We start from the raw sequence: 27,195 nt of genomic DNA, 5'->3' as shown, positions 1-27,195 counted from the left end.
AAATCAGTCGCAGAAGTTAAACTATCTTATCTGGTTTTACTCTGATGAAAAACATTTTCAAATGCTTGTTCTATGTGTTTTGGCAGTTTAAATTATTTGTGTTACTTAAACACCAATTAATTTTGTTTTTCAGCCAATTCAATTTCAGGCAACCTAGTCTGAGAAATTTACTTTGAATAAAAGAGGATGCTGTTGAACATCACAATTTCCCTTTGAAATTCTTCGTAAGAGTGACAGTTGTCTTGCATTTGTGCTTCTGAAAGGCCTTCCACAAAGAAGTGCTGACCCATAACAAGGAACATGAGTATTATCACAATACAAATACAGGGAAGACTAACTGCTGGGTACAGAGGCAGAAGTAGTTAATGTTCTCAAGCTAGGGTTTGGTAGAGAACTGAGAACAGTGCCTGTACACTTATCAAGACAATAAAAAAAATAAAGAAGAAAGAAACACGTCACATGTTCATGACACAAGTACCTACTAATTTTCCCATGAAGCAGTTACACATGATCTCTTTCAAGACTACTGTGAACAAACACAGATATTACATACTTTATGTAAACCACATTCAACAAACAAAAGAAACAAAGAGGGGTCCAGCAACAGCAATGTCTGCAGTGTAAAACACACCTAGGAAAAGTTTCTAAAGCACGACTCCAAACATTAGAATGCAACACCTCACAGAAGATTTTCTTCACACACTACTAGTATTACCTTAAATTTATGCAGCACTATCCCCAGTTGAACCTCAGAAGATTGCTCCTTGCTAGATTATACCTAATAACTGAGCCACAAACAGAACCAGGTACAATACTGACAGTTATATAAGAGCTCAACCAGCTAAATTGGCCACAGTTTCTTCAATGAATGTAGAAACACGCAGTATGCTGGGTTTTCTGTAAACACCAGCCCCATGGTTTCCAGTGTGATTTGTTGATTGGTAAAAAATTCAACAAGGTTGTTGAACTTAAAACTGAAGTGTCAAAATAGGTGAAAATTGTAATTCCTTCATTCTCCCAGGGGAAATTCAAGGGATTGCTGAGATGCTCATGACAACTCAAAAACCACGTGGAACAGAAAACATCAACCATTTCATTCCTGCCTAGCAAAAGGCACTCCTGTGGCTCCAGCAGAATCCATCCCCAGCAACACCAACAGCTGGAAGCACCACTGCATTTCTTCACTCCTGTTACCCCAGACAAAGCTCTCTGTACAGGACATTGCTGGTAACTGGATTAGCAGTTTCAGGCATGTCCAGTAGTTCCTGCCATCAAGAACACGTTATCTTACGTATCTTTCGTATCAACATGCAAGATAAAGAGCAAACACTGCTGGCTTGAGAAAGATCTGTCAGGTATACAAAGAGCATTTCCCAAGCTTTGCAAAATTATTGACCAGAGTGGCCACTTCAGTAGCAACACACTCACTGGCTTGGACAACAGGAGAAAGTCTCACAGCAGCTTTTGGAAACAGGGCATGGAATTATTACTCACAGTGTTACAAGGGCTTTCACAAGGTTTTTTTTCACACTTGAAGAAAGTCAAAGCAATTTCTTAATTCTGTGACGTTTATGTTCCCCCACCTCCAAAAAGGGCTAAACTATGCTTGCATTTTAAAAACTGGTGATAGAAAAGAACTACTGATGAACAGAATCTCACTTTTATGGGGCACACACATTGTTCAAACATTGCTTGAGAACAGTGTTATAAAGACATTTTCCATGAAGCAGAACACATTAGGAACAACACAGAAGTTTTTGATATACAGCTAGTCCAGCACATTTTTTTTAATAAACCATTTAAATTAATAAGGCACTTTCATACTGTTTCACCATCTTTTGAACTTCTGTGGCAATGTCTGGAAAAACAAACACATTCATTACAAAGTCATAAGAATCTTCAGCCATGTATACAACATTTGGTCACTTCAGAGTCCATGTATTAATATATTCATGACTTATAAAAGGCAGAGACTTGCACAAATCATTAACCTAGATTATTAACTGTTACAGCACCCAACAGCTTGCTCATGGTAATAGCATGTAGCTACTTATTCCACCCTGTATTACTGTGGTCACACCCCTCTGTAGCATGCCCATAATGTGTTTATAACTTGGAACAGTTCATAAATGATTTATAAAAAAAATCTTAAAATAAAAAATGTCCCTGTATCTCTTTTTTTTTTAAACCATCTGGGCTCTCAACGCACAATATGTGAAAGCACAAAGCAAAGATGAACACAAGATACATCTGATTTTAAGATGACAGATGAAGAAAAAGGGCTTTTTTTGTTTTAAAAAATATACATATATACAAGGTATTGACTGTTCTCAAGCTAACAGTGGAACAATATGATCAAGAACATAATTTTATATAGTTTTAAAGAAGTGCAGTCGCAAAAGTGACAGTTTATGTATAAATAACTGAACTGCAAAGTGAACGTAAAAACAGCATCACACTTTCAGTCAGTACAATCACTTACCAATTTCAGCAGGTAGTTGTTTGATTTTATTCTCTCGTATGCTAAGCATGGTGAGTTTTGACAAGTTTTTGATATCCTTTTCCACAGTAGTTATACGATTAAAGCGTAGGTACAGAGTGGCGAGGGAGTTTAGCCTGTACACCACCGAGGGGATTTCTCTCAGTTTGTTATGCCGCAGGTCAAGCATGCGCAGTTTCTTCAAGTTATCAAGAGAGTCAGGCAAACTGGTGAGTGAGTTCTCACTCAGAGCCAGTGTCACCAGGTTCACAAGACAGCCCACCTCTGCCGGTAGGCACTGCAGTTTGTTACTGTATAAATAAAGTTCTGTTAACTGCGTTAGCTCTTTGATAGCTGATGGAAGCAAGTGTATAGACCTCTTGGACAAGTCCAAGCGCATAGAATTCTCTTCCCGGCATTTATTTAGCTCTTTGATCACTTCAGCATTGCTGGATTTTTTGCGAGTACCTGTGGCAGGATTAGGTCTTTTTATCGTATTGTCCACTGAAAAAGCTACCCCAGGCTGCGTGCTACTGGAGTCCTTCTTTCCATCTTTGGCATCTTTCCCTTTGGTCTTAGGCTCCTTTTCTTTGCTCTCTTTCCCAAATCCTCCAGAGGCCTTGGCCTCTTTCTCCCTTTCTTTTGATGATTGGACTTTTGGATCCTTCTCTTTACAGTCCTTTTCTTTTCCTAGATTACTACTCATGGTGACTCAACGTTCAGCAAGCACTGCATGAAATCTGTTTCTGAAGTCCACAAGAACAATTTAATGCTGAGGCAACAAGGATCCTTAAAACACACAAGTGTTGAACCCAGGGAGGAGCTTCAGAGGTGTGGCACCCATTTGCTACATATTGGTTCTGAAGGCACTCTTTTTTTCTCAGGAGACTCAGCTGTAGAGATTGGGTCAAATGCTCCGTATCAGTATTTCTGGAACACAGAGAGAAGAGAAGCCAAAGTTAGTGTAAATATAAAACTTCCAGTTCAATATTGAGTGTTTCTACATCAAGCCTGTGCTCGCTAACTCAGGTTAATGATTCGTCCTTCGGTTCAAATGTCAATGAAAAACCCAAGACTAAACCAAAAATACTACACATATTGCTCACAAGACCCACTGTGGTACAAGAACTGTACTAATTAGTATAGTTAGGGAAGAAAAATTACAATTCTTAAACATAATACTGCCTTTGGTACTACATTTGAGACATCATCTTGCGTCTTACCTAGTTCTTAGCATAACCCTCTGGTCATCAAAATGAATATTCTCTCTTCTCTCAATGCCCAATCAGCCAATAAATATCTGCTATAATTTTAAGTGTCTGCCTCTTCAAACAAACCTGTACAGGCTTATTCTTTCAGCACAAAAGAATCTCAGCTCGATCTACAGTGAAATCTAATATGCTACAGTAACACAAACACTTTGCCTTGAGATCTCTCTCCTGACCAGCTCTGAACCGCAGGTCTCTGCTTTTAATGTGGAGCAGAACATTCTCACCAGCTTCACATCCTTTGAAGAACCAAGCACAAGGATTCTTAAAATAAACCTATCAAAAAGTCAGCTGAAAGCCCAGAAGAAATAATATATTATGCTTCAAGAAAAGCAAAATTACCAACAAATTTCTCTTGGGAGTAGGACACAATATATCTTTACCTTATCTTGATTTTTCCCCCTCAATGACTAAAATGCAGCCTAGTAAGTGAACAGATGTCTGAAACCTATAAAGCCCCATTTTTACAAAATCATCATGCATCATGGAAAGTAGCTTTTCTTCATGTTTCAATTCAAAACACACGACATGCTCAAGAACTTCATGACTGAATACTCTGAAGAGGTTTTTGAATGTAATTTGTGGAAGAGAAATAAACAATCAATGGCAACAATAATTTCATGTCTGCATATTAGTCCACCTTTTAGCTTTGATATGCAGCATCCATGACTAAAGAAAGGTCCTTTGTTTCACAGCCACCTTGTTTAAATACTCTTAAAACATCCACAGGAGCTGTGTCCCTGTCCTTGCATTCCAGCTTCTGCATAAGTTCATAAAGCTTGTAATCAAAATCAATTAAATAATATTTTGCATACTTAAGCCATCAGCAAGTACTATAAATACAAACATTTTTTAGCTAAGCCCAAGTAACCATTTTTAATTGTGGTCATGTTGTGTATGCTTACCTTCAAATATAAACATGGACATGGAGAACACAAAGCTGCACACTTTGCTCCATAGATATATATTCATTCATATTTTTTTTAAAAGGTAAAGAAAATCTATTTAAAGACGATCCAAAGGACAAGGCACTTTACCCCAGCTGCAAATCAAGCTGTTTAGTAACAATTTCTTTCGAGTAACGAGCTCAAAAGAGAACCTGCCTCAGGAGGTGCCTTCCAGTCCTTCACCCTGATTCATTACTGCTACAGCATCACCAAGTGTGCTACAAACACCGTAATATCAAAAAACAAAAAATGAACGCCAAACAATCAAAGAAAACCAAAGAAAAATAAAAGAAAAAAAAAACACACACAAAAAAATCCCAACATTGCCTCCAGTTTCTGTGTTCTGGACAACTTTGTCGTATTGGACCATGGCTGAATGCTAGGAGCAGCAAGCAAAAACAGTTTTTAACTTGGAAATTTTCTGCACTGTTGAGTTTTCTAAAGCAGCACAAGCCAGTTCTTTACTGTATCCTTAAGATTTCCACATGGCTTTTACACCATCCATTAACTTGACCTATCCTCAAGATTACTAACCTCACTAGATTATATTTAAACCTTCTCAGCAATGTATAATCCACATGCTTGTAAACCGCCAGTAACAGGAAATGTAATGACTCCCAATGCAAAAACACAGCTGAGTAAAGGGTGGGAGCCTGAAACGCTTGACAACACATTTTCATCATGAAAAAGTAACACAAAGAATCAAGAACAAACACAGTTTCTGAATTCCGATAATACACAGAACACAGACGGGCAGCAGTGCCAGAACAGCCACTGCTCCTCATCGAGGCCCTGAAGTGTGAAATACTCAAAGGGCTGCTGCTCTCTTGAGCTTTCATTTTAATCAAATTTAGGACCCACCAAGAGATTTGTTTCATTTCTTATGCACACAGCAGCTGGAGGAGGTTTAGAAAGAGCCTCAGAAAGGAAAGACTGCTGGAGATTAGCACTGCTGAAAGCAGCTCGGCAGTGCAAGCGCTCCAAATAATCTGCACGCATTTCACTGTCTTTGTTAGCAATAACTTTAATTGTACCTAAAAAGAAGTTAAATGCTCAACTTCACGTAAGTTGCTCTACATGATCTCTATTGAAGATCATTCAAGCTGATGGAGTTACTCACATACATCAAGTCAAACATGTATGTAAACTTTTGGGCATGAGTATAATTACACATACTACAGAGGAAGCTAAATATGTTTCAAAAGGTTATTCATATTTTTCAAGCCCTTCTAGTTAAAGGACAAGAGTCACCATCAATTCTAAACTACAGGCAAACAAGCATTCATTGTATCTCAGAAGGAGAGCTTCTTTTAGAGATATTTTTAGCAAAAGGAAATTCAGTGAAATTAGCTAGTTCTGCCAACTACTTCCATTTTCCAATGCTGTTCAAACCGACTTCCTGTCAGTATTAATTGACATAAAAACATTTAACTATTATGTCCTGCAGAACTTGGAAAATTTAATAAGACTCTTGCTTGGCACAGTATGTGAGGGAAAAAAAACTTTCAGAGAAGTTCAGGAAAATAATCTCTTCCCTGTTCCGAATATTATTTTCTTTTAAGTAAAATATTTGTAAATAGCTATAAATAACCAACTTCAGAGCTTTGATTCACTCCTCCTGATGCCTGGTGAACATAACCCAGATGTATTTAGTTTTTTCTGTCAACTCTAACTGATGAAAATTCAGAAAGAGAAGCAACTTCAGCCTAAACTGTATCACCTTCCTTACTGCCTGGAAAAGAGTAACATATCGACCTGGTATATTTTAATGATTTTTTTTTTTTTAAATATGTACAAGTAATTGAAAAGAGTTCAGTTTTTCTGACAAATACAACCTAAAACATTTATGCAATAAATGCTTTATTAGAAGTGTGGTAATGTAGGAACATTCTGCAATTCTAGGAATAACTCTAAACTAATCACTGCAATTTGGCAATATAAATATACCGATGTTTCCTGGTCACTATCTAATACAGTATGAGGCTTGAAATAAAGGATTTCAGCCAACTGCTATTCAAATAAGGCTGTAAAAGCCTTAACTGTCTCCTACCCACTACAGCAAAGCAGTGGGACCCCCCAGAAAAGGCTGTTCCCTGAATTACTCCCAGCAGTCCTTCACTTCCCAGAGGATGCGTTCAAGTGTCTTGTGACTCGCAAGTATATGAAAGTTTCCTGTGAGTTCAGAGACACGGCTTGAAAAAGAAATCGTTAAACAAAATAAAAGAGTCTCCCACAGCTGAAACATTTCCCTCTCAAGTGATGAGGCTAACCAACAGTGGTCTTCTCTGCCAAAGGAAAATCATCGTGGCACGTCATCTTACAAAATGGTCACTTTACAGCTCCACCTAAACCCTCACTGGTTCCCTTTCTGTGTTTCAGTAGCCAAACCAGGCACTTCAAACCATGAACATTGCTAATATTCCAAGCATGTAATATCTAAGGCATCATTTTCACTAAAGTGTAACACATTACACTCAATGGAAACAGCAATGTAGCTGCAGACACACAGGCCGGCATTTGAAAAGAAAATTTTTTACTACATGTATAACTTTGTATCACAATAGGAATGATTTTTCTCTTTGTTCTGTGATCATAATAAACTTAACCCACACCACAGCTAGGGCTTCTCAACCTAAATAACAGCATAAGATCATTCCGAATATTAAACATGTTGAAGAAATAAAGAATCAGATCATATTTGACCCTCTGGAGTAAGCAGACAATTATCCTGCTACAAAATAAAAAATAAAATATTTTGAGATTGCAGTTCTAATCTAGGTGTTTCTGATTAGTCAGCCCTAAGTGATTCTTACTGACAAGGCAGAGTTCAAATACAATCTGGTAATTGCAGCAACACCTCTTCACAAACAAATACACACTAAAAAAAAAATCCTACCCTGTTAAAAGTATTTACCTTTTAATTAGAGCAGCATGGGACAGATCAAAAACATTTCATATTCCACTACACCACAAAGATGAACACATCAATAAGCAATGGATGAAATTTAAAGCTTAGACCAAGTGGCTGCAATGAATTTCCATTCTCAATACCACATATGCAAAAAAAAATTTAAAAACCAACCCAAAAAAACCCCAACCACCATAGTCACTACTTTCATTTGGAAACCCAAATAGCTTAAGCCAACAAGTCACTTGCAAACAAAGCACATTCTCTCCTACAATTTGCTAGCTTCAAACATCTGACCTACAGAGTTTTCATCTGCATAAATGCATTTCAGCTTCTGCCACTGCAGCCACCACGGACCAGCTGGGAGCAAACTGCTGAATCAGTCACCAGCGGTTGCACAGCTCCTCTAAACACAAAACCTCATTCAGAGGTATGGAGACAGCACAGGAACAAACCAGCCATCAGTCCACCAGAGATCAAAAACCACCTCATCTATCTCAACAAAAGCCTGAAATATGCCAGCTAGACAGCTTCTCTTCTTTGGGAAGAAACCTGTTATTCCAGAGTACAGGGTTCTCAATGGCAGCAGGCACTAATACTGAAATGGTTTGTCGTGCCAGCTACCCTGGTTGGCTTCTTCAGTAGAGAAGGCTGACCATTAAATTCATCTCAGTCCTCTAAGTGGATGGCCAGCAGATGGTAGTTCACAGACTACCAATTTAGCCTCATTTCAATACCCCAGGATGTGGCACAGCTTTCACCCTAATCCCCTCTCACACTGAGGGAGCGGCTTTATCACTGCAGCCACAGCCTGAGCCTGTGGAGCTGGGTAAGGAGGAGTCCTGGGCCCTGACAGCCCAACCAAGCCCTTTAGAACATCTTCATCTGCCTCAGGACTGCAGCCAAGACCATCCCCTGACTGTTTGCTGCTTCCACGGCTGCTTAACAGCCGAGCATAAACCCGTCTCACATTCGAGCAAAACCTGGGGGTCGAGGGAATAACTGAACAAACATCAGTCCAAGGGGCAAACAACTCCATTTAGACCATCTCTAAGGGCTTCCTTATGCTTCACTTGTGGCATCTTAAATCTCCAAGCACATCTGTAACTATAGGCACCTAATTACAAACTCATGTGCAATTACACCCGGAGTTACTATAAATAAGCAAATGAGTTTCTAGAGATTTTGGAGGTTGATTGCGTGCTTGCAGAACCAGGCAGATCTCCCAGGACATCCCATCCCAGCTTCTGACACAGCCGTGCCCTTCCAGGGCAAATGGGCAGGCACATGGACATCACTGCTGGGTTTGAAGCTTTGGAATCCGTCTTTTCACCCACTGGTCACCAGCTTTGCTGTCTGTGGAAGTACTTCACTGCACTAAGTGCCAGGTCACATACCAAAGTCCAGAGCTATCAGGACAAAAAAGCTCCACACTTGCAGACAGAAAGTCACCGATGCAGACAGAAAGTCGTCTATGCCTTAAGTTCCTAGGAGGTAGAAATAATCTTTTGTGCCCTGCCTTTGAACTCACCTAGCAAGTACAAAAATACACATGCTGTGATTCATTCTGTGCACTCCAACATTACTTTTACGAAGCACTCTCTCTTCTTCTCCTTTGCAGGAACAAAAACCCACTAGTTTTTCAGCCAAGTTATAAAATACCATTATGTGTTTTTGTAGAAGCAGACTCCAAGAGCAAAGAATTCTGCTAACGCCATGCAGCAGCTTATTTTAATATGTAAAAAGGTACTTTCTGCATGTGTGGCCCCCCAGCATGTACCTTTTGAGCTGCATGTCTCCATTTCCATGGCAACTCGCTGTATCAGCAGGCTACGTAATCCTGCATAATACATGAAATTTGAAAATCCTAACTTGCTAGATGAAACAAATTTCCCAGATTTAGTGCAGTTCTAATATCTCTTAAAGGGGTCATTCTAAATGGATATATTAGCCCAGGAAAACCCAGTTCATATTTTTGTGACCATACAACTTCTGTATCTATAGTGGCATATAACCTTCTGCAAGAGCCAGTGCTCCCAACCCACCCAATACCCTCCTTTGAATAAAGATCACCCACTTGTAGCAAAAACCTAATTTCCAATATGAATTTCACTATTACCACCACACAGACACAACAATTCAGATCCCTCAACAGTTCCTACAAACACAGGAAGCAACCTGCCACACACAGTTTTGTTACAAATTTGGCAGAAAGTGGCACTGGTCCCACCAAAGGCGATGATACAAACTACAAACCAGCATCAAATATTTCTCATTCATTCATCATTTCCTCTGAGCAATAAAAACAACTTATCAAAACAAAACCTACTAAAAAGGAAACAAAACATGAATGACAAGCAAGAGAGAAAGTAAACACACAAAGCAACAACAGAGGAACACATTATCTACTAATTATCTATATTATCAACAAATTTAAGTTATTTTGACCCTACAGAAATTGGGACAAAGCACACACAAAATCCCACCACAGTTAAACAAAAATTGCTCAATTACCATCTAGGGTAGCATCCCACCCTGGTCCCTAACAGCAACACAGAATTATCTACCAAAAAATCTTGTTCATTGTAGCAGTTCTCTGTTTCTTTACCTCTGAATTTGATGCAGTAAGTTTGCTCACCTTCTTCAACATGCTTTTCTGTAATAATTATGACTATTTCACAAAGTTCACTGCTGGATGATTCTCAGTCCCTCAAATTTTCTGACCATAATTAGTGACTGTAAGTCACTGGATCATTTTGCATAGGAACACTATGCTAGAAAAAAAAACCTATCTAAAAAACAACTTAAAATGTATTTTTAACACTATTCTGAACACAAAAAGAATTGATGACTATCTTCCATGTTCTAGCAGACAAAGCCACAATAACTACATTACTGCAGCTCAGCACTGAACAATATCTGGTCTCTCTTCAATTTTTTTATTTTTTAACTAAAATTATTTGCAGTTTTTGATCTTCAGCTAAGATAACAAAAGCCTGGACATATTTGTTTTATTGAACACCTAGTTTAAATATAACTAATGCATTGAAAAGGAAATATGCAGTAACATTTACTTTTCAACTAACATTGTGAGTTTGGAAGATACAGAAGTATCTGTCAAAGTCCAAAAAAATACTTTACCCACAAGTTTCCAATTACGCATCTCCTCATCTTTAAAATCATTAACATATTTTGGATCTGACCAGTTCTTAGAAAACAACTAGCTCCTTGAATAGATCAGCATCCTTCCCAGAGAAAAGATAACAATCACAATCAGCATCAAATTTGCTCTAAGTGTACGTTTCTGCTTCATTACAACTAAATTAAATTAAATTTATTTTAAAATTGCACAATGATCAGCTAGAGTTCTTTCTTTATGATGGTATATTTTTCCACAAGTTTACATTATATATTTAAATATTACAGGAAACCAAAACAAATGTAGAATATTCTGAATGAAAGTCAAAAATATCTACACATCTCCCTCCCCCCCCCCTACTGCTTAAGCAATGTTTTTTTCCAGTGAAGTTTTTTTTGTTTGGTTTTGTAATCTGACTCTCTCAGATAAATGCATCTTACCTGGTGAAAGTAAACTGATTCAGGCCAAGTTAATATATATATATATACAGAACATGAGTACAAAGAAATTGCTGTGTTTCAGTTAACTAGATAAAATACTCTCATCTCTTTTCTCCAGCAATCATTTGCCTAAACATGATGTGACCAACCACTTCTGCCATCCAAGTACTCAGATGCAAGAACTAGAAACTGTCAAAGAGAAATGGTATTTTTCCTGTATTATGTGTGCCCACGCCAGCTGGAGTCTCATTTTTAACCGCTACATTTCTGAGGTTAATTGCATTCTGCCCACTCAGTTTCAACTGGATTTTGCATTATTCCCTCCCTGTCTTCATCCTCCTGTGCTGCATTACTGCACATGGTTAAGCAGATTACCACATTCCAATGGACACCATGTTCCAGTGGATTCCATGTTCCTGGATCACTGCTTGAAATGATGCTCAACCACAGCTGCAGAAGCCAGAGTAACTTAGAAATACCTTGGGGAACTTTGCAAATTAACGGCACCATGGAAATGTAGACTCATTACAGACCCTGAGGAGGTGACGAAGAACAAAATTGCTCCCAAGCCTCTTTCAAAACTTTCAACTGTTTTCCCCCATTGAGCATAACAGAATTAAACACAATGACATAAAGCAGTGAAGTATTATTGAAACAAACAGATGCATTCTATAGGTGATTCAGGTAGCCCTGTATACAGTCAGCGCTCTGTGGCAAGGGCTTCTTCAATCACATTGATCTGTATTAGACTTCACTCCTTCAAGTTGACATTTACCAGCATCTGCCTGCCAGCCCTTAGGGTTTTTTGGATTGTTTTGGGATTGGAGAGAGGGGCCTTGAGGGAACATAAGAATAGAGGGAAAAGGTAAGATAATTTACTTGGTTCAGCTGTTTGCAAGACTAACAGCTGGTAAAAGCACATTGCTTTGTTCAAGTTGAAGGTAATCTTAACACCAATTTCGTAACTATGGCATTTTTAGTTTAGATTAGGGACTTCAAATCTATTAAAATGTCTGGTGCCACAGTGAATTTCACCATATATCCACTCCTGGCCACTCAAAATCTAATAAGAAAACTACGAGGACTTCGTGTGGTAACAAAGCTCTGAGTATTTCATACACCCTAAGCCTGCTTCACCTCCTCAACACCAACAGCTTCTGATACAAGGCATTCCCACAGAGCAAGTCAATCCCAGAGGGGCCAAAACAGGCCTTTCCTTTCAGCTGAGACACCCTCCTGCTGTCCTCCCCGCCTTCCACTGGGTCACAGCAGCCACACAGAGGAAAAAGCTCCTGCCTGGAGCACAGGCAAGCTGAGAAACAGGCAGGAGCTGGAGCACGAACAAGGATGGGAGGTGGGCAGGCACCGGTGATGGGCAAGAAGCAGCTGATAAGAAATTCTACACAAGAGAGCATCACAGACATAAAAATACTGAGAAAATAATCAGCCAACAGGCACCACTCCTGCACCTACACAAGGTCTGAAAGAGGGGTCTTAGAGATGGCAAAAGCACGTAGTGACAGATATTAAACACACTGACAAGTATGGTCACCTAAAGCACTTGAAGCTGTCTCGTTCACACCTACCTAATTCTGATTGCTTTATATTGCAAACTTAATTTTCGTAACTTCTTAAGAGTATTTTTATTTAGCTTTTTACATGTTTTCTTCCCCATTCAACATTGAATGTATTAGCATTACGAAAAAAACCAAAAATGGCAGCATTTGAATTCATTGCAAGTTCATCCCCATTCTTACAGATTCCCAAGATGATCCCAGAGATTTCTTTTCCAGGATAGAAGATAAAAGTGAAACAAACAAGGACAAGAAAGCTCTGTTCACCTTCCTGTGAAGGAGCATGAAATGTCCAGATCTACCATGAATACTCTTCCTCCTCACCCCCACTGTCACAGTCCCTGATGCACAAAACACCAAAGCCCCAGCCTGGCACAACACTGAATACCATTCTGCTCATAACTTTGAGCCTGATTAAAACATTATTTCATATATACTAACAATTCTGGAAAACACATGATAAATTGGGTCTCTTCACAGGAACAAGATGTTTTCCTTCAAAAGGAAAAAAAAAGGGAAAAAAAAGTAAAAAGAAAACCACTATGATCCCTTCCAAGCAGATTCTTCAAAATCTGTTCAGATGAGGCATCCTTTTCTTTTCTTCCAAAAAAAACCCCAAAAGGTCTTCAATTACATTTTTCCTAGAAGCAGTGAAAAACATGATTTCTGCTTGTCAAAAATCAACTCAGTGATAGACTCTTAGCACACTTGAAAGGCTTGTGTACTGCAAAAGTAGAAAGTAGCAGCAGTGCTAACAAGAAAATTGTCATGGAAAAAATTTAGATGCAATCTGAATAAAACAATATTGTATAAATGTTGCAACAATACCTTTTACCTCACAACTTTCCAAAAAATTATATAAGGTAATGGAAATCTGAAAAAAACCTGATGAAAAAGCAGGGTAGCTTAGAGCTACACTATAGTTCATATCATTATCCTAACAAAATTAAAATCAAAATTGAACTATATGCCTATTTATAATGAGTGACATTTTTGCATCTCATTGCCCTGTGTTTTAGACAAGAAAGAGATGCCATAAATGTCTACATAATTCAGCAAGAAACTGTTTATGAGCATTTAAAATGCAACCTCTACAGCAGGTCAGGTACAACAGTGTCTCACCAGGCCTGCTGGTCTCCAGGTATTTGTCCCTTGCAGAGTCTGTTTGCATTGAACAAATGGACCAGAGGATTGCACTGAACTGTGCAAGCTGAGAACAGGGGATTCCCTGTATTGGGATTGCCCACATCTGCTCCTCTCTGACCTGCACAGAGGTGAGGATGTTCTCAGCTCCTTGCAGAGTGGCCCTGAACTCACCCAACCTCCAACAAACAGCTCAACAAAGTGATGGTGCCTCAATTTTTGCACTGATGCACAGGGCAGGAGAGGAGGATTTCAACCACCTAAGTGACATTCACATGAGTTGCACAAGCTGAACCAACTCAGATTAAAAGACAGTGAGTCCTTTTCAAACCAAGTATAATCCAAAAATTATTAGACATATGCAGAAAGAGCTCAGAAAAAATATACAGCCTCATAAATTGACTTGAAGGACTGAACAAATTTTAGTACGACAATATGCTCCAGAACAATATGTTCAAAATGAGGGTACTATATTTATATATGAACAGTATGAGGATACAAGGAAAATATCTGAGGACGTGAGAACAGAGCTCCCGAACAGAAGGAAAAAGAAGAAACTGAAACACTGTAGAGGTACCTGACACTCTAAAAACAAAACAATAAAAATTAGTTTAACAAAGAAGTTGATTAACTAATTTTTACTAATACCTGCTACCCGCTTGCACCTTTTTTACTCAACCATTCTCAAAATAGTGGGAAAGGAAGAAAAATCACAGGAATGACACTTCCAAGGAAAACATAAAGGATGAAAAAAAGAGAGCAAACACCAGTACAGGTAAAAGAGAGATGAAAACCACCAGCACATACCTGAAGTGAGACAGGAGTACTGGGTACAGGCTGCAAGGAACTCTAAGTATGACAATGGACAGGAATAACCAAAGAGCAGCAGCAGACAGACGGGCAGGACATCAGAACTGGGTAAGGAGGATGCGTGGAGCAGGACCTAAATTGCTGTGACCCCTGCAACAGGGCATGGCCAGTGGCACCCTCCCAGCAAGGCACAACATATGCCAGAGCTGTATTCCTCCACCCCATCCCAAGCCTTGCTCCATCCCTCCCTTTGCTGCAAGGCAGGAAACAGGCCAGTTACACCCAGTCTTTTATTCCCATGCTGGGGCTAAAGAATCAGCATGTGTATGAGGAAACCTCCTCTCTGCTGGCAGCCCCCAGCTCCTGTGATTCTTGGACAAAAGGCTGTGCAAACAGGGGCAGCTTCTCTCCCCCACAGTTCCTCCTTCCTCCCCTTCTTACATTCTCTGACAATAATTCTTCAAATAGGAGGTAGAGAAGAAGTTGCAATCTGAAGAGTTGAATATCACTGAGTGTACTGCACAAATTCCTACCAAACCAAAAGCTTCTGTAATTCTTAAGAGAGTAACATAACTAGTCTGACAATTGTCAGTACTGGCTTAGTATTATATTTAAATGCTATAAACATGAATTTTCAATTTTTTAAAAACGAATATACACATAAAATCACTTTATATTAGATCAGCATCCTATGGGGATCAAATTCAGACATGATGCAAAGAAGAAAATTTTAATTTTAAATGATTCTTGCTTGCTAAGGCTAAATTTGATCCGTTCTTGTGAGGACTACCAGTTGGAAACACAAGTGAGAGAAAATGAACCACAGCCTCTGTTTTTGACACACTGTGTGCTGTCCTCTAACTCCTAAATTCCTCATGTCAGATCTGTGCAGATGATACTATTTCACTGCTCACTTTTCTCACAACCAACTTTTAGCTTATTTTACAGAGTAAACAACATTATTACTAAATCCAGGCCAGATGATCCCTGCCAACACTCAGACTCATCACTGTGGGCTGCATTACAGCATGATCTTACACAGCACCATCTCGTTCCTACTTCTAGCATTTATCAATAAATTACTATTTTGATCCAGGAGCTCTTCATCTCTCTCCAGAAGAATGTGGTATCTTCAAGAGATGCTTCTACGGGTCCACTTCTTCTCATATTTATAAACACACCATAACTGTAGGAACCTGCTAGAAAATTGTCCTCCATCCTTTAGCCATGCTACCACTATGTTTAGATGGGACTACAATGTGTTATCTAAGAAAAAAATCAGTGTCAAAGTATTTACTGCCCAAATAGCCCTTCCACCTGTCCTTTAGAAAAAGGAAGCAAATCATTGCCCTGCAAGGCAGTTCTGGCGTGGACTGCTTCCAAGCCATGCTGCCCTGCATGCTCCAACATATTAGTCATGCCTGCACATACAATATATATAGAAGCTGCTAACAGAGATACAAAAGACTGAATGTTAAATAAAAAAGGGAGATAACACAGCAAATCCAATTTAGGCTGAAAAAATACCATCTGTTCCAGTTAAAATTTCTTCCTCATCTGTATTATCATCAGGAGCCCTCCGTTTGTTATTTATTATTTCTAGATAATTGTTTCTAGATATTGTTTCTAGATAATTGTTTCTAGATATTGTTTCAAGTATTAGGAGGTTTGCACAAAAGCCACATTACTTATTCAAGCACCACTAGCTATCACCAGAAGTACCAAAATAAAGTTGGAAGTGAGCCACAAGTGAGTTTGGTAAACTTCACAAAGTGCAAAGTAATTCTCCCCCCTACTTTTATATGTATGTATGTGTATATACATATATAATTATAATAACATAATTACAACTATGTCAGCATATCAGAGCACCTCATACTGAAAAGTGACCCTTAAAGGCAAATGAAAAGCTTGACCTAAAAGAACCATTTCCTTGCACTGGCTACTTACCCTGCTCTGTGATCACCTGTTGAAGCTTTCCTTTGTCACTGCTATTCAAGCTGGGATATTTTATTTACATTTGGCTGCAAGCACTAGGCAGTGGTTAGTAATACACTAATAATCAAAACCAAACAGTAGCCTTGGATGTAAAGTGCCCATGATCACATGAGGTCAGAAAAAGGACTATACAACCAGTTCCCCCCATCTGACTGATAAGAGAACTTAAGTGCTCACTAGCTGTTAATTAGGAGTTTTAGCAGCAAGGAAAATGAGAATCCAAATGAATCCTAAATGCAGGGATTCTAGAGTTATCATCTCTATAATGCATCAATAAAAATTTTATTTTGGAGTAGCTACCTGAAAAGTGGTCAAAAACTGGTGAAGAGAACACTTCCAGCATCATTAATTCTATTCTATTAATCAGGTTCTCCCCATTAATTTTTTGGTAACTGAAGAGCAGCACATTTGTAGCGGATGAATATATACAAACACCTGAAGTACTTATGGAAGATCCATCAGAGTGGAACCCCACAAAAGAAAACTTGCTAGTTAGTTCCTTATTCTTTCATTTAGTTATAAAGCAGGCTATACAACACTGAATTTACATAAAAATCATAACTAAGATATATCCAGGGCTGTTGCCCATCTCACCCTCCAGTGCTTGAGAAAGTTGCTTAAACGGGAAAGAAAACTGGCTTTAGGAAGGGATTTAAAAGAGTCTCAGCATTAATTTTACACTCTGCACCTAGACAACTTGAAATTCAGTCCATGAGCTTTTACAGCCACACACAATCCAAGCAGAACTTTTTGCTCTTCATGTGACATACAAGTCACTGCTCTATCACTGAAAAAGCGCATGAGAAAGTTCAAATCATTATTAATTTCTATTTAGAAACAGCAATTTGAAAGTAGCACTCACCTACAAACTTCCCATGCTCTCTCCCTTGACTTTTATTAGAAAGCTTTATACCTCTAGACTTCCAAACAGTGATGGAAGTATACCAGTTACTTGGAAAAAGTTCAGGCATGCACACATACCTGAATGTGTGCATTAAGATGAACGGAGGCAGGATACCTCACGTTACCTCAGGATAAGGGAATACAGACAAGCAGTAGCAATGAGTAGCTTTCATGCTCTGTATACCCTTTTGCCTTGCATTAACTTGTTTCTGTGTCACAAAATAAGACATTTACAGCCAAGATTACAAAAATTTATTCTGGACCACTTCTTTTTGTTGGAAGATATTTCAACTATTAATTATGTCATTTCAAAGACCAAGAGGGAGAAAAAAATCACGCTGTAAAGGTACAAAGAAATGAGAAAATCAGTCGAAGCAGCTCTCAAGCATACTTTTAGATTACCATGGTATACAACTGATTCGTTTATATTAAATACTTCTGAAAGAGACAGCAAGCTGGCCCAGAGAACCAACAGCGTGCAAACTGTGAAAGTCTCCCTGCTAACATAAAGCAGGTTTAAGTGGAAAAAAACAAAACAAACCAGTTTCAGTAGACACTGAAAACCACAGGACTGAAAGCTGTGACAAACACAGATTTCTCATTCCAAGACTTACATGTTGAGAATAACACAAAGATTTGCCTACAGAGACTGAGGATGTATGTCCACAGCTGATACACACCATGAGCTTTGAAGCTTAAGATGAGAGCACCTTTCTTTTAGTATTATCAATACAGAGGATCATTAAAGAAACAAGAGGTCACATAAAGACTACAACCATTTCAGCATCCTTTCATGTCACATGACTACTTGTTACCACACTGCACGTTCAAAGATGTAACACGCTACTCTCTGTGGCCAACATGCTGCTCTCTCACTGCCAACAGAGATCTCACTGCAGTCCTGGTTTTGTGCCCATTTGCCTTGCTCCACCTTGCACTTGTCTGGGAGGAGTGAGGAGTTTGGGGTTGGAATCCACCTCTGTTTCTCAACCATGGTGAGCTTGGCATCTCCAAGCCACATCCTGGGACTGGGTTTCAGGTCCCAGTGGCTCACAGGAGGGAAGGCAGAGCTATCCCACTGCCATTGCTGCTGGTGAAAATCTTCCCTGTGTGTCTTAATTTCTCTACTCTAATGCAAAAGGGATAGTGCACATCACATATAAAGGCAAGAAAGTTTATTCAAAACTATAAAAGGCTACAAGATCTTTTTGATACTGCAACAGCAAATTCAGAAGTAACTATGATTTTCTCAGGGCTTCTGAAGCAGAACACTTCACCAAAGGCAAACGCACATCTTGAGATGTGAGCAGCTGCTCCAGAAGAGAAAAACTAGTTCCTTGTTCTCCTCTCTCTCTCTTTTTTATTTTTACACAACCTGATTTTGAGAAAAACATTTGGGTTTTCGTTACCACAGGAGGGCAGGAGCATGTAACGCTCCTGTCGATTTCTTCTCAGAGAGAGCAGAACAAACAGTGGGAGCTGGAATGCAGAAAGAGCCAAGTCAGAGACCCGGAGCGTGATGAAAATTCAGTCCTACCAGCGGAGTTAACTGCTTGTTAATGAAGGCGTATGCATCCCATCTGCTGACTACAGAAGAGCTGGAATGGGTTCAAAAACAGCCCAAGACAGACATACCATCAAATACACGATATGAACGTTGTGATCCACACTCAGTTTACCCTGTGGATTTTGGCAGGGCTGACTGCAGACCCAAGACACACATGGGCACTGAGGTGACAGGACATGAACCGTGTCCTTGTCACGCGTTAACTGTCACTGCCCGGTGAGAACAGGAATCCTTCCAGCAGAATTTGTTTATTCATTAATTCTGATTTCAGGAGAAAGTTCTGGCTTGCACCCAGCAGCTAATTGGTTCAATAAACAGCATCTCAGTTTAGAAGAAGAAAACATGATACTACAGTGAGAGCGTGTAACTGAAAGCTCGATATCTGGGTATGACTTAGGGCTTCTCCGAAGAGCTGCACTGCAAAGAGAGTTTTAAAAGACAAGACAGGATACAGTCTAAACGCAAGAAACAACTACCAACATTCATTTGAAGACTTCTTATGGGGAAGAGAAAAGAGAAATTACTACTGTCCCTAATGATGACCCAAAACACAAAAACCAAATTTATGGATGAAGTCACGGAGAAAAAAAAAAAATCCAGCTTGTTGTATTTAAATTCTGAATTACTACTCACAGGTATATTTAAACTTCTGCTCCCTCCTAGCTAGGCCTGTCACACACAATATGCTGAAAGCAAAGCTGCCAAACAATTGAGTATTCCAGAAAGCAAGTATGTAGTCCACCGTGAAAAACAAATATGATAACCTGAAGTCTCTGATCATCCACATGCTGTCAGAGAGTTCAAAAGAACTGGAGGGACTACCGAAATAACATCTGCTGCACAAAAACAAGCTCCCAGGTATCTTAATTTGTGCTATTTATTAATATGAATTTCCCTTTTCACAAAAAGGAGCAATCTAGAATTTTAAATTCAATAAAGCTTATGCAACTGCCAGTATTATAAAATTCTCTTAAGTAAGTAATATTTTTGGTTTTGTAAGTACTGAACAATAGCCATCACATTTGAAGAACTATTAGAAAAGTAATTGTCACAGATTGAACATATTCACAAGAATATTTGAGCTGAGGCTTCATTTAACCCATACATCCCTTCAATAAGAAATTTGTGCAAATCACTCCAAATTCTGCATATTATATAGGATTTTTCTTGGCTTTAGACCCTTTGATTGTACAATCATTTCTCTACATTAAACATTTTTAAAAAAGTCATGTACTCTAATGTGCTACATCAGAAGCAACAGCAAAATGGGTTTTCATGCTAAGTCCTTCACATTCTGCTGTGATAAGCATTTTGCAGGACTACACAGATGGATTCTCTGTTAGCCCTTCACTTCCTTGTTTAGGAGGTCACTTTTTTTTCCATTATTTCTTTTTATATAGATCTATTTTTGACTGCAGTGGACTTTTGTTTACGTATTAAGCCACCTGATGCCTCCAGGAGACATATAGTTTGCTAGTGAAGTCATTTTCTCTCTGCTACACACAGCGACTCCATGTAACTACACACTTCTAAACAGGAGTTGGTATTTGCAGCAATCTGCAAAAGACTCCTGGCTGGGCAGTTATCCCTTGGAATTCAAACAAAAGCACAGTTCTGCTTTTCTGAAGTAGAGGGGGAAGGGGAATATAACAGAGCACAAAACTCCAACATCACAATTTCAGAAATACATCTGTTCATCTAATGAAGAGAATAACGATCGCTCAGTTATTTCTTTGCCCTGGACAGCTGCAGGTTGATGGGGGGGTGTTGAGTTGGGAGAGAAGTACTGAGAGAGATTATAAGGTGTTTTAATTTCTTTTCTAATGAGGATGGAATGATGCTAGATTAGGTCTAACACAAACAAACAAATAAGACCGAAGCTAAAAGTCTGAACCTTTCCATGGCACAATGCACTTTACTCAGCACCTGCAGTTGCACTGTATGCAGAGCTTTAGCTAATTATCTACAGATTTACTACAACCTTCATTACAGTGCAATATAAGCTTTGTGACACACTGAATAGCTTTCTTTTGTTAAAAAAAAAAAGTACCTATGCAACAGTTAAAAGACAGTTTAAAAGAGCTTTTTTTTTTTGCTCTAAGTATTTTGACACAACATGAGTATTTCCTCCCAGGACAATTCTGAATAACCACTATTAATGCTGTGTATTACAAAACAGATCATAACTTTCAGCATAAAAAAAATTTACAACAGTCAGAAATCTTACTATATAGGGGACTGGACAGTTCACGTGCTACAATTACACAGACTACCACTACTGGCAGTCACAGGACAGAAATCCCATAACAAAGAGAAAGCAAAATCCCCTATTTGCCAAGATTTAGATAGCTGGAGCACAGGCAAGAGAAAGGAAAAGGAAAAGAGAGAAGTCTGACTCCCCACTATCATTGCAGCACCTCGGCTACAAACAAATATTGGGCCCTGGTTGTTTTGGCTGCCAGTCAAGTATTTCTTCATAAAAGTAATAAATACACTTACTTTTCTTCCCAGTCAACACAATATGCTAGACCAATGGATTGTAGCGACCATTCAAACCGTCATGAAACTCTTCAATTTCTGATTCAATACTAATTCCTATTAGGATGTAGACACTGAAAACACAGCTAAAAACAACAGTAAATCCTAAAGAGGTTTTGCCATATTTTTTGAAGTACTAACAACGTCATCTGTAATATCTAATAGGTAATTAAAATCCATATATATCTGTACATGAAATATAGATACACTACAGTTCAGTGTTCACAGGTATTGGGGTTTCAAGATTATTTTTATTCTTTTACATAACATTATTTAATCTTGCATTTTCATACCCATCACTATAAATAATTATTCTAAACTTCTAATAGACACAATTTTTTGACAGGATAAGTGTTAAAAGTACTGTATTATAGTAATATATATGTTGTTTGCAGCACTATGCAGAATACTTCATACGTAAGTGAATCATCAATCATCATACAGAAGTCTTAAGTAAATTTAGGATTCTCGCAATTCTATCACTTACTGTTTCAGAAAACAGTTTTTGTAATTTTAATTCTTACAACAAGATCATTCTGCATATCCTTAACCTGAATAACTCACACTGCTTTAATACATGCAAACAAGTGGAAGAGTGACAAGCTACTGATACCAGATATATTAAAAGAAAAAACCCCTAACATTTGATTTAAACCTCCCTTTCTTGATGCAGTTTTCATACACCAAACCACGTAAGACAGAGTGAACCCTAGGATTAAAACTGATTAGCCACAAAATATAAATAATAATTCATGTACCACCCTTCCCAAAATTTGACACATTACATTAATAACAAGTCTATAGCCACAAGAAAAGTCTCTATGCATCTATTAATCACTAGGAGTCAAGTACGTGATACTAATCACTGTTCTGTTTAACAACTCCGTAAAGCAAACTTTTGACAGATAGGTGATGGAAATCTGCCATCAATTCCCAAAAAGTGTCTGCTTTCAGTCACATCCCTGTATCGACACTTTCACTAAGTCAACAAATGTTTCAGCACCAAAACAATGGTTTCACATTCCTTATGCAGAAAATCTTCTCACAGACATCCATAGGATTTCTGGAATTAATGCAAAACGAAATCTCAAGCAAACATGTTTTGCAACCCCAAATATAGTGAGTTTAGAAATAGTTGGTGAAAAACTGCTCAAGCTTGAAATTTTTTTGCCTCCAAGTGCATGTATCAACCTGTGGGCTGAAAGGAGTGGGAGACTAGAACATGGCTAAGTTAAAATTGCACCTCATCACAAACAAGCCTCACTATTTAATAAGGATGCACTTCAGAACCCCTCTCCAAAGCAATACCAACCACGAACGAGATCTGTGCTACAGAAAGAACCTATTTTAAAGCCTAGCAGTCAAAGCAGTGAGTGAATTGAGATGTGCTGCAATATTTATGCAGCCATTATAATGCAAATGCAGAAGGTATTAGAAAGGCTATTTGCATTGGTGCACAGCCCCTTCAGTCTGCGCACAATGCCGACAGAAAGAACAATTAGGATGCATGCATAACAAAAAGACTCCGACCACAGGGTAGGCAGGTCCACTGAACCGGATACAATATCTACGGGATCAACAGGGCTCCATGGAAATACTGTCTGCTGGATCACACCATACCTCTTGTTCATACTTAGAATATGAAGCGTCCTTGGGCACAAAAGCGTATAAGGGATTAGCACAGCAAAGGTGAGAGCAAGCTACAACCCATTTAACGCGAGCACCAACCTCATGTCTCACAAGACAGCAGCTGGGCTGGAGCACAGCTCGGTCCCCAGGGCTGCTCCTCTCGGCAAAACCCCCCCACCACTATCAGCAGCAAACTTTCAACTAGGCTAAAAAATAATAAATTAAAAACGGGTACATACTTTTCTGTGGCAAAAAAAAATGTTCTCCAGCACTTGTTGTGACAGAAAGGGAGGCAGGCGTGCAAACCACAATCTAACATACATCCACTCTGAGAACAGACTATGCTTTTGCAGAGAAAGCAAAAAACAAACTAACAGACTCAAGTATTGCCTTTTTTTTTTTCAACACGTACACCTGAATGGTAAAATAATACTAAAAGAACCAAGTGTACAGGCAAATGGTTTTTTTATACAGGCAAGCCAGATTGTTTTAAAATGTTCTTTGACCGTGCACCCCAGTATTTATCCACATGAATTCACAGCCTCTTAATATATCCTCACACCAGTCAGCATGTCTACAATTATGTGATGGGCTCTGATCTCTCACGTATCTCTCTTGTAGAGCAATACAGATAAAGTACTTCTTAAACCGTGAGAATCTTAAAACAATCTAAAATCACCACGCGGCACAAACTTACTTTTTTAAAAGAAATTAGAAACTGTACATAATTTCTATACAAAAAAATACATTACCTGGAGGTTAATGATGAAAAAATTCTTAGTCATTAAAATTCCCTTTTCATCCAGAGACCCGGATATACTGAAAATGCCTTTACTGAACCGAATTTGATGTTGTAGAATTCCCAGATTTGTAATAGTACGTGATGTGTATTTCACAACAGAGTCAAGGCAAAGCAATGCAACAATAAACAAGCAAATTAAGGTCAATGGCTAATACTGCAAACATTACCTTGCTTATTATAACAACCTGTTACATTTTATCCTGGTCCATTTTGTAACACAGCAAGACCACTCCATCAAACAGACTAGACTATGTCAGCCAGTACAGTTTCCACGAAAAGGAGAGTTCTTTTTATCTGTACAATCAGTTGTAACTGGCTTTTTAATCTTCACTACTGCATCCTCCCCAGCCCTCTCACACACACACAAACCCACCAAAAAGAGAGACAGAAATATCTCCTCTGAGATGCAGTTGCATGCAGCAAAAATAAATACAAGGTACTACAACGACAGAGCGGAAAGCAAGCCTCGCTTCAATTAAAAGAGCACCACTGAAAAATAAAATCAAAAGCAATGAGCCTCGAAGCGTTCTGGGTGAGAAATGCCACTGGCCAAGCTGAACGGGAGGGTATGGCGGGCTGGACATGAGGACATGGCACCGGCTCTTCCTGGACACCTCAAACCCAGGCACTGGGGAGGGCAGGGGCAAGGTGGGCATCAGGGACAGCCATCCCGGGGGCTGTGGTGGGACACGGGAAGGGGCAACGCTGCCTTCCCCTCCTGCACACACAAGTTTTCATCTTTCCTCAGACATGAAGGAGAACCTGCTCCTAGAGAGACACGGCTCCTTCCTAGCACCCACCCAAATTCTCCACAATGGTGTTTTGGAACCACTGAGATCTCTTATTAACTCAGTTTTATTTCCTTACTACCATACTAAACCTTCCCAAAACAGAGCTTTGTTATTTACTGGGCTTCCTCAGCCTTGCCAAGAAGGAATCACAGAATGTGATCCTTCCCATTCCGAATATGCAGAAGATGCTTTGACAGCCGTAATTCAATTACCACGCACGAGCACCATGCCCACATGCAAGCACCTGCATCCACCTATTTCACGGGTGCCGGACACAGGTCGACAGGTGCCGGCTCGTGTGGTGACAAGCGAGGACTGCCACACACACACTGTTCCAGCAGAAACATGCTTTTCTAGAAAGCCACAGCCAAGTCACAATCAATCCAAGGGTTTCCTAAAGGGCACACGCACAGCAGTTATCTTCCAAGCAATTAATCTCTGTACATAGGCTAACAGCGCAGGAAGACAGCTGGAGAAAATATTCCTCGTCTGAAGGAATCCCTTCAGTCACACGAAATTCCTGGAGGAGAATACACTCGTCAGTGAGATTTAAGTGTCAACATAACAAAGGAACGCCCCTCCCAGCACCTCCTGCCTTACAGATATGTCAGGCTGGAAAGGAAAAACTACACCGGGAACAGCAGCTATTCGCAACCAGCACTGTTCATCGACCCTCCCTTGCCATCAGCCCAAACAAAAAATGCTGGGCATTGTTTCTAGAAAGAGTAGATAGAGGGACATGGAAGAACACAGCATCCTCTTTGAGGGTTCCTCGGTATTCCTCAAAGGAAGGCTGTCGACACAAGGAGAGCCTTGTCTGGAATCATCTTTGTGTATTACAAGGTTACATATAAAATTAGTTTTGCCTAATATACATGTTTTGCCTTGCCACACGTGCAGAAATGCTGATGGCTGACAAACAACCTAAAGTTAAAGGAATACGGCTTCAAATTAGTAAAATAATCTCCCATTTTACTCGTCCACAGCAAAGAATAATTGCATAGAAAAACAAAACAGTCAAATCCAAATCATTCAAGGGGAATTAAGAGGATGAGGGTGTTACTAAAACTAAAATGTATGCACAGTAGTGTAATAACAAATTCATAAGATACTGTAAATCTTTCCTAAAACCAGACTAGGTTTATATCAAGATCACCATACAACATATGTCTGAAATATGGCTGTAAATAAGTGTGATTTAATTTGACCACCACCTACTTTAAGCCCTTGATTTTATAAATAGAAGTATATAATAATGACTAGTGATTTTAAAAAAACCAAACATACACACACAGTTTAGAGGGTAAAAAGAACAACATATGAAGTCAAACAGGCAAACAAGAAACCGTAGAAAATTAAGACCCTGAAGGTAATTACCAAAACGATCTTAATTTCTATTCTGATAGTTAAAAAAAAATCCCCACCAAGTACTGCAGCAATGACAATACACACAATTACAACTCCTCGATCATGAATATTCTGCCTCAAAAGTGTCTGCACATGTGCAGAACTCAATGCTTCCACAGTCCCATCTCAAAAACACAAAAATTACCAGTACTATTTCAGCACTTCGCAATTGTTTTCTCACACGCTGTGACTTTTTATTCCATGTCCATACCTGCTCCTAAATAGGATGGACAAGTGGAGCAGCAACACAGTTTCACCAAACTTCAGTTCTGCTGAATTTCTGTGTAGCTCACACCCAGTCGCAATTTTAGTCAACGCGGCCGTTCACCTTCCTAAGGTTACTACCGCTTTTGAAGCATTTCCTAGAGAAAGACACGAACAACTCGGTGAAGACGCCTTCTACAGCCACAAATACACGCGGGAAGCTGTCACACCGCTTTTCTCTGTCACACCTCTCTGTTTTAAATACCGGGAAAATCACCTGGCTAGACAGGAAGGCGACGACTTTTGAAACGAGATTCTGTCTCCGTGGCTCCATCAGAACTGCCACAATAAATACATCGGGCGAAACAGGAAAAGAGCCTCACGCCTATGCGAGAGGGTGGGGGACCGCACTGACACAGGCAGAGGCAGCTGTAATCATTACCCGCACGCCGGTAATCATTACCCTGAGCGCCAGTGCCACTACACACACGCCAGCTCGCTTCAATTTCGCTGTGCCAGCTCCCGGCACCGAGAGCTGGCGGGGAGGAGGAGAGGTGAGGCTGTGAAACGGAGCTTCCTCCTTTCTTTTTGTTGTTATTGTTGTTGTTGTGGCGGTCGCTGCCATCGCCCGGCGGCGCGGGGCAGTCC

At 39.4% G+C, this 27,195-nt stretch overlaps 1 protein-coding gene across 2 annotated transcripts in view; it reads right to left on the bottom strand.

Moving 5' to 3' along the window:
- The window catches only part of SHOC2 (SHOC2, leucine rich repeat scaffold protein), a 65,008-nt gene extending 38,107 nt beyond the window's left edge, over window positions 1–26,901 (bottom strand). The window contains exons 1-2 of one of the 2 annotated variants that reach the window (XM_017735183.1): window positions 26,825–26,901; window positions 2,483–3,409 (exon numbers count right to left, since the gene is read on the bottom strand). In XM_017735183.1, coding sequence (XP_017590672.1) covers window positions 2,483–3,185 — 703 coding nt within the window. In that variant the 5' untranslated portion in view covers window positions 3,186–3,409; window positions 26,825–26,901. Of the gene's footprint in view, window positions 1–2,482; window positions 3,410–26,554; window positions 26,704–26,824 lie in introns of those variants that run through there. The other variant, XM_008634410.2, reaches the window with a different exon arrangement.
- Window positions 26,902–27,195: the final 294 nt, after the last annotated feature.

This window comes from Corvus brachyrhynchos, unplaced genomic scaffold (assembly GCF_000691975.1).
Source record: "Corvus brachyrhynchos isolate BGI_N302 unplaced genomic scaffold, ASM69197v1 scaffold705, whole genome shotgun sequence".
In the NCBI taxonomy this organism is placed as follows: Eukaryota; Metazoa; Chordata; class Aves; order Passeriformes; family Corvidae; genus Corvus; species Corvus brachyrhynchos.
This window is presented reverse-complemented; position numbering and strand designations above follow the sequence as displayed.